The 8,928-nt window shown below is 29.7% G+C and overlaps 1 protein-coding gene across 1 annotated transcript in view; it reads left to right on the top strand.

Moving 5' to 3' along the window:
* The first annotated feature begins 2,938 nt into the window (after positions 1 to 2,938).
* The window catches only part of LOC140451928 (E3 ubiquitin-protein ligase UHRF1-like), a 28,710-nt gene continuing 22,720 nt past the window's right edge, over positions 2,939 to 8,928 (top strand). The window contains exons 1-4 of the mRNA XM_072545901.1: positions 2,939 to 3,229; positions 3,529 to 3,833; positions 4,470 to 4,622; positions 7,756 to 7,946. Coding sequence (XP_072402002.1) covers positions 3,077 to 3,229; positions 3,529 to 3,833; positions 4,470 to 4,622; positions 7,756 to 7,946 — 802 coding nt within the window. The 5' untranslated portion in view covers positions 2,939 to 3,076. The remainder of the gene's footprint in view (positions 3,230 to 3,528; positions 3,834 to 4,469; positions 4,623 to 7,755; positions 7,947 to 8,928) is intronic.

Genomic DNA, 8,928 nt, shown 5'->3' with positions numbered 1-8,928 from the left:
TAATAACCCTAAGTGGTTGAAGCAAAATAAATAAATTATTGGACATCTAGTCCAATAACTGAGACATTAGTTTTTTGTAAGAATCCAGCGATTGACATATGTTACTGACTAATGTTTTATGTGTGGCCAATAACTAATTATTATATATTTTTAGCAACTATGCCAAAACGATCTAAAACTGAAAAAACTTATAAAAAAAGTACTCCGAAAACGATGTTCAAGAAGCTTCAAGAACTTTTAATATTCCCAGAGCCACTATAAGTTACCGTAAAAAAGCAGTATTTTCGGTACACACATACAACGATAAATGAATTGATATCTTTAATTGTATTTTAAATAGTGACGATTTTAAAAACGGCGATCAAAGTATTAGGGAGGCAAAAGGTTTAAAATATCTTTTAAAAGATCGCAAATTTTGATTTTTACTGGAAAGATTTAAATTGATTTTTCGAGCATTTTAACAATTCAACACTCCAGTTACCAATATATTCTTTCTTATGTCTTTATTTAGTTACTTTAGTTCTTTAAATGTAATTTATACTCATGATAACGCATCTGCTGTGATTTTTTTGTTCCTTGCTCATATTTAATTGTGAAGTTGTATTCTTCTAAGTTCAATCTAAATTTGGTTAACCTGCTGAACGGATTTGTCATACCGTATAGGTAAACTAGTATACTGTTACTAATAGTTCTTTCTCTATTATTAGATAATTTATTTCGGCTTTAAATTTTCCATTAGCATATTCTATTGACTTGTCATTCGTATTCGACAAAGTCGTTCCTAAAGCAATGTCTCATGCTTTCATTTGTAAAAACTTATTCGATAAATCCGGGAATTGTAAAGGGGGAAACCAAAAGTTTTCTACACAAATCGCATTGGCCTATATGTCGGTTTAAGTTATGTAACTTAAACATCCTTCAACGCTTAGTATAGGATGTACACAGAATTTTCTTTTCCTTTTTTCATTATCTTCCATGTACAGTAATGCACAAGCAAGTACTCTGTTGTTATACATGATGGCATACTAAATTCTTCTATGCAACTATCAACTGTATGCGCAACCTGCATAACTAAATAGTTTAGTCGAAAACAAATCGCAATACCGTCATGATTCGACTAAACGATTAAGTTCATTGGTTACTGAGTTTGAGGAACAACTGGTCCGTAAGTTTTTTCGCACATGTTATCATGTAATCAGCCTAGTTTTCATTATTTGAGCTCTTCTACTACATGTAGTTTCTTCTAGAGTATGGTTGTTAACCCTACGGAAACTACTGGTGCGTGCATAGTCGTTGCATATATTTTGGCGTTGGCGACGTAGGTATACTAATAGTTGCATATATTGTGGCGCTGAACTTATATTCCTACTACAACAAATTTACACTGGTGCAGCTTATTTACACAAACATAAAACAACTTTAATTAAAGGCAATACATAATAAATTCTTCATTAAGTCAATAAATTCAATAAAAATTAAAAGGTGTCACAGCTAAGGAACAAACATTTGTGTCTGTGCTGTGACAGTGTTGTCAATAGTTGCTTGATGTAACTAGTACTAAGCACTTATAACAATCACTTCTGTTTATGTTCTGTGTCAAAGAGTCAATATAATTCTAGGACTCTAGGTTGTTTGTTTGTTATTGTGGATTCTAATAAAAGTACACTCTGAATTTAGTTTGGTTAGAACTTAGACAAGGAAAGAGAGAAAGGGTTCTTTTTCTTCTGTTTTTTAAGGCTTCGCTGAGATGCGATTCACCAGCACTATTTGTTGGCAACTGTGAGGTAATCTGGTTGTTGGTTTTCTTCAGAGATATGTAATACATATCTCTTACACTATCTTACATATCTCTGGTTTTCTTAAACCATAAGAGAAAGGGTTAGAATAACTGAATAATTGTTGACATTTGACATCCTAATCACAGAACATAAACTTTGACACCGCATTCAGATCGGTGATTCAGATGCTTCACAGAAAATGGAAATGGTAACAACGTAACGGTAAATAAGGATAGAATTAGTGAAAAATGCACAAAATAGTAAAAGAAAAAAGAGGTATATAGTCCGTAAGAGCCCATACTGAAGCAAAAACGTGGGACGGAGTCACGGTCCGTAGACTTACTACGGTTGCCTCTTCCGACTGCGGTGGAGATGCTTGAGTTACGTCACCAGAGTACACAAGAATACAAAACCCATTTATTATCACAATGTGTTCGTGGTAATTATCTTTCAGTTTATTATTTGCTTTATTATTTATCGTTTCTTAAATATCTGTTTACTTTATATTTTTGTATTTGAAATTTTGGTGTTGTTTTCTATAAAAACTTATTTTGAATTATCGAAGAAACGTACCTATTGTCTTTGTATTTTTTTATAAGGTAGGTTAAAACTTTAAAATTTCCTTGTGTATTAACGTGATAATAATGTTGATGAAATTTTAGAATGCCAGGCACAGGTTGTAGTGTGAAGGAAAGATATTAAAAAAATGGAAAAAATAGTTATGTAATTCAGTAATTCATTCAATAGTTAATCCAGTATACGCGACAAATTTTCAGTGTAAAATGGAGATTGAAGTCCTAGATTTACGTAAATCCTGCATTAACATGGGATAAACGTTAACAACCGGTTGTGATTAATTTTAAGTACCAAACTGCCTACATATCAATAGTTTTCCATAATTAAGTATTATAATCTACTAGAGATCTTTATTTCATAACTATCTTTACTATTTTCTACACATCAAAGACATAAAAACGACGATTACAATGTTACGATTCAAATTACTGTACTCTCGTGACGTAATTTCGGGCTTAATGTTCATTGGTTAGTCGAAAGAGGCAACCGTAGTAAGTCTACGAACCGTGAGACGGGGTATAATTATATTTCTGACAGTTCTGAACTGCATGCCATGAAATTAACCTGTTTGAACCAATGAAGTATTTTCCCGCCCATCTGTTATGTCAGTAAGAACCAAACGTCCAAAAAGTTGATAACACAAAGTAGAGCAACGTTAGTGTTAAATCCAACAATCTACATTTGAATTTCAGGTGCTTTTAATTTGAAAATTGTATGAAGAAATGTATATTAAAATTAGAAAAAATGGTGACGAAAAGCAAGAATGGGTTATTTCTGTATCAAAACAGGATAAAGTTAGTGTCATTGAAAAACTGGTCACACAAAAGACTGGTGTAAAACCTAAACAACAGACTCTTCTTTTCAAAGGAAAAACGGTATGTTAATTATACTTTTAAAATCTGTGAACTGGTAATTGTAAAAGAGTAAAATTTCTTGTGGACTATATACGTTTATTACAACTTTATTTATTATTGTCATAACATTGACATAAATTCCTTAAGATATGAAAAATATTTTGATATTAAATAAAATCTTTCTACTATGTATTTGAGTAATATTATTTTTAATCTATAAAATTTTATTACAAAAAATAAGCATAAAAATGTGTGAATATCACTTGATTCTTTTCTGTTTTTCATTATCATTTAAATATTTTATCATATGCATATTTTAGCTTGAATCCAAGGTTTGTATTCTTGACTACCAAATCCAAAACAACAATGTTGTGCAATTATTTGTTAGAGACATAGATAATTCTGAATCGAAAGAAAGTACTGATGCAAAAAACACCGAAGACTCTGATAAAAATTTAATTGAAGCTGAAAGTAAATATTATGCTGTTGGTGATCTTATTGACGTGTTATTAGAAGATGATGGAACCTGGTATGAAGCATTTATTGTTAAAATTTATTTTAAAAAGGAGCCATTTGAAATTTTATCCGAGGAAGATGAAAATAAACTAATCTTCAGAATCAAAAGGTAATTATGAAGAATTTTCTTTTACTGGCTTGTAAGTAATAAAAAAATATGTTTCTTTTGTATTTAGGTATTTTTGAAGGCAAAATTGTAGATAACTTTAATAAGCAAAAAGTAAACTAAGTGACTAAAATCAGGATAAAGAACTAAAAGTGGACCATAGAAGAAATTCATTGATGTAAAATAGTATCTATGAATATATAATGAATAGAAGATATTAAGAAATAACAGAAATTAAATAAAAATGTATTAAAAATCCATTTATACAAAATACTGAATATATAAAATCGGACTAATATGACTAATTTTGTTAAATGAGCTCGGAGAGTACAATAAAGAAAATGTTAATGGAGATAGCAGAGCTTCTAGTAAATAGACAACTTCTAGTAAATAAAGACATAGAACAAATAAGAGGTATAGATGGAAAAATGTCAAAAATCATTTAAATCAAGAAATAAAAAGTGATATAAAGTAAAAAGGTTGTCACAAAGAATATCATGAAAAGCACTTTCGCTTTGAAAATAAAACAAAAAATTGTAATTTTTCAGCTTGATTCTAACTATCATTAGTTGAAATTCAGAAGATTGTTTGATAATATAATCCCATATAATTATAATTATAAAGTTTTTTTTATTTTAGTGCAAACCACATAATTCCCGGTTTTGAAACTGATGCTGGATTTAATGACATAAGGCCTAGATCATATCATATTTATAAACCAGAGGAACTATGTCCTGGCATGATTGTCTTAGCAAATTATAATTTAGAGGAAAAACATTTAAGAGGGCATTGGTAAGCTGCTACGAGTAATTTGTTTCCTAATAATATTAATAAAAACATTTAATATACTGGTTAGATATTTTGACTAAGCAACTAATATTTTTACTTTAGTTTCAATCAATATGATACCTTTTGTTAGTGTTGCAGTTATTAATAATATGCTTCATGTTAACGCTCTCGCCGCCAAGTGTAACATTAATGTGCACTCTGTATTAACAAACGTGTAACATTAATGTACACTTACAGCGTTTCACGTTAACAAAATAATATACTTTTGGCGCATGACGAAAAAATTTAAAATATCATTGGCGGCGAGAGTGTTAATATAATTCTTAATTAAATTGTGAATAAGTACCTATCACTGTAACTACTATGAAATAGACTGTAATGCATCACTAGAGCAAGTGCCATTTTCTCAAATTGTGTATTATGGCACTTTCTGGTGGAAAATAGCATAAATTATGTATAGAATAAATGCCATTAGTCTGTTAGTAACAGTTAACCAGAAATATTTAAAAAGACCAAGAGCCTTTCTTCTTATTCTGGATTTTGAATTTTGCATGACTAGAGCAAGTGACTAATTTTATGTATTAATTTTGTGTTAATAGACCAAGTGCCTCTTGCCAAACTTCATTTAATATCTATTATATGAAGTTTGGCACTACTTTTGCTATTTATAGGTTTTTTGGTTTTTTTTTATATTTGCAGTATCCATGTTCAATTTTAAATTTACATTGATAAACCAAAAGCCATAGCTGTGGGTTTTATAAGTACTGCAATAAAACAATGGTTTTACCTAAGTTTAAACAAGATATTTTCATCTATAAAATTTTATTAAGTTGTCTATGTTAACCCTTTGTTTAAGTAAATATTACAGGATTTATAGTATAGCAACATTGTAGTTATCCCACAATATCCAATCTTAATTAGATTTACGACCCGTAATACAATCTGTTAAATCCCAGTTGAACTAAAGCAGTTTCTCTGTTTACATTCACAACAGTTTATGAAAGCTATCAACGACGCTACTCAAATTATTATATTTTTTGCCCTTCTAAAACTGAGGTAAATTGTGTTTTTCTCAAATATTGGAAGCTTCTAGGTGCAAATAATAAAATTAAATAGTAAGTACACTTCAAAATGTCCATATGTCAAATTATTTTTTTGAAATGATGTATCGTCTTTTGATGACAAAGTGACTCAACAACTTGAAACTGAATGGAATTAACCGTTGAACAAGAAAAAGAACCGGGAAAACCGGCATATTGATTATGTAAGGTTTGACGCGATAGCGCATTTTTAATTACATGAAGAAACGAAATCTTCAACATGATGTAAACTCCCAGAATGTAAAGGCAGTTCCCGTATTTTTTGTCAAAAATGTAAAGTATATCTATGTTTGGCAAAAACTAAAAATTGTTTTTTACAATTTCATAAACCGTAATTTTGTTTAATATATTATAATCATTAAATCATGTTTTTTTGAGTAAAAAAATGTATTTTTATCCTAACATTTAGCTGTAAAAGTATATGTAATACTTCATTAGTTTGTAACCAGTTATATTATAACCAATGTCTTCAATTGACGAAATCAAAAACAGGCCCTATTTTAATAAAAAAATGCTAATATTCCTACCAAAAGACATTAAGAATACCATAACTGGGTAGGAATAATTAACAAAATATTTTTCATTACACAAAAAAAAAGTGTGACCGAAAGGGTTAATTCAGGATGGTCAGGATTTTCTATTAATTCAAAATATACAAATTATTTATCAGTAGTTTATCTAACTTACAAAACAAGAACTGCTAGTTCACCTAAATAATTAGGGCAGTGTTATCCCGTGTATTAAATAAATAAAAAAAAGTCTGGAGTCGAAGGTCAATCCTAAAACTTTATGATGATTAATAGCATCTATACAGCGTTCCACGTTAAGAAAATAACATTAGGCTTATGGAGATCAGTGTTGCCAAAACTCTCAAGCATGCGGTTTACTAGATTGTCGATATATTTTTCGAATTTTCATTTTCAATTAACATTTAACTGTAAAGTCAGAATAACAACTGAAGAACCACAAAGCACAAAGCCTTATTATCATTATGTAATCTCAGAGAACGACATAAAATCGCTGACATATGCACACCGTATTATTTTAAGTTGTAATTAGTAATTAGATATATGCATTCCAAGCGGTCCGTTTATTTGCTTTTAAATCTTTAATAGCCGGCAGAGTGCATGATTTAACTAAGCAATATTTTCTACTGATTTCTATGATTCATGGTATATGATATTCTTACCGAAAAACAACTAAACTGTCGTTACTATAATTAAAATAAGATAAAATAAAATTATCTTTTGTAAATAGGTACTATTTATTTAATTAAAATCATTTTCCCTACTTTTCATCTCTTGTTTCGAATGGGCACTTTTGGTCAATTACGTTAAAAAACATTAATTTAATTGCTTAAGTGCTTGTGTTCATCGTGGCATCGCTGCGCTTCTATCGTCCATAAGAAATACATGGCCCTATCTCCGCAATGTTATTTTCTTAACGTGAAACGCTCTATAGTAATACTCCGTTGTATGTCAAAGTTGGATTATCTTTTTTTGTTTTTCTTCTAAATTTCAGAATTTTAGTTTTTTGTGTTGAAAAGAAAAGCCCAATATACCAATAAGCCTGGTACCAATATTTTTGTACGGCATTAGGTCGCAGGTCATTATTTTTTGTATGTAAGTTGTAAATGCCTTACAAATATATTTGGCCAAAAAGTCCCTTCCCCCGTGAGAGTTGATTATCTTTTTTTGTTTTTCTTCTAAATTTCAGAATTTTAGTTTTTTGTGTTGAAAAGAAAAGCCCAATATACCAATAAGCCTGGTACCAATATTTTTGGTTTATCTTGCAGAGTTAAGTTTATCTTACTGTGACTCACCTGTACTGATAAGAATTGACGGCATATTTTCTAAAGTTGTTATTACATATTGTAGTACCTACTATGTTATATGTGATTCATGCTGGGTCAAATGATCCATTAAAAATCTCCCATGGGCTTGTAGACTATAATTAATACAATTAATTTGAATTATTTTACTATTCTTTATACCACTGAAATCACACATACAAATTATTTAATTTTTTTTTTTCAGGTATAACTTTAAGATAGAAGAAGCTAGTAAATTGAATGTAATAGGTACCGCTTTAGTTGGGAAAGAACAAACAGCTGTTGAAAATTGCAAATTAATATTTGTTGATAGAATTATGAGAATAGAGCATCCTGTTCAGTTAACTGAAGTTAGTGCTGAAGAAAGGTTATCCAGATATTCAGAAAAAACTAACAGTAAGATCATAGTTTTTATATTTTGTTTATTAAGAAAAGATAGGTTAATAAAGAAATACGGAACTTTTGTGCAAAGATGCAGGCTAAAAATTGAATTGTTTATTAAATTTTATTTTTGATTTGATTGACTAATTATTAGAAAATTAATTTATTGATGTTAATTGTAAAATAATGGATCAGGGCTTGAAGGTTATAATCTTTAGATCTACTAGAATCTTTATTGCACATTATTAGAATGTAACAATGTAATATTTATTACATATTTATACTAGTGATTTTGCCCGTCGCATGCGGCGGGGTTTCCAATCAATTGTCATCTACAGTCTCTCATTAAATTTCTAAAATAATAAACTTCTTGCATGTAAACCAAGTAACCAAGTGACACTTTGAATTACATTGTTTGTTCCTTTGTTTTACCTTTACAGGGTCTGTACTAATATCACTAATACACTCGTGGACAAAAATATCGAATATTTTGGAATTTTCCAATTTTTTTTTGTAGTCACATTATTTCAAAATAATTTTAGATTACTGATAATACTCATACAGTAGGCTGATGTACTCAACTGGTTTCAAATATTTTGATGTTTATTTTGACGTTTATTCAGTTGTTAGTGTCATTCGTACATTTTATCATAAAAATCCTTCTTCACGTAAAGGAAAAATCATACTAATTCGGTTATTTTTAGTTTAATTTATTAAGTTTATTTAAATACTGTTTTGATTTAACTAAGTTTAAAACAAGTATACCACCAATTCGGCACTGCGATAAAGTCCAAGTAGCACATATTGTAATTTTGTACTAGGAAGGATAAGCACAAAAAGGGAATCGCACGTCGTCTCAGCTGAACTGAATCTATAGTTTCAAATACTCTAAAAAGGTACCGCGAAACAGGAAATTTTGTACGAAGGCCTGGTCAACGACGCCCTAGTTGCACAACCGCAATTGATGACCGTTTTTGGTTCTTAATTCTACACGAAA

Source organism: Diabrotica undecimpunctata, chromosome 10 (assembly GCF_040954645.1).
Source record: "Diabrotica undecimpunctata isolate CICGRU chromosome 10, icDiaUnde3, whole genome shotgun sequence".
Taxonomy (NCBI): domain Eukaryota; kingdom Metazoa; phylum Arthropoda; class Insecta; order Coleoptera; family Chrysomelidae; genus Diabrotica; species Diabrotica undecimpunctata.
Note: the sequence above shows the minus strand (reverse complement) of the source record. Positions and strands in the feature narration are given on the sequence as shown.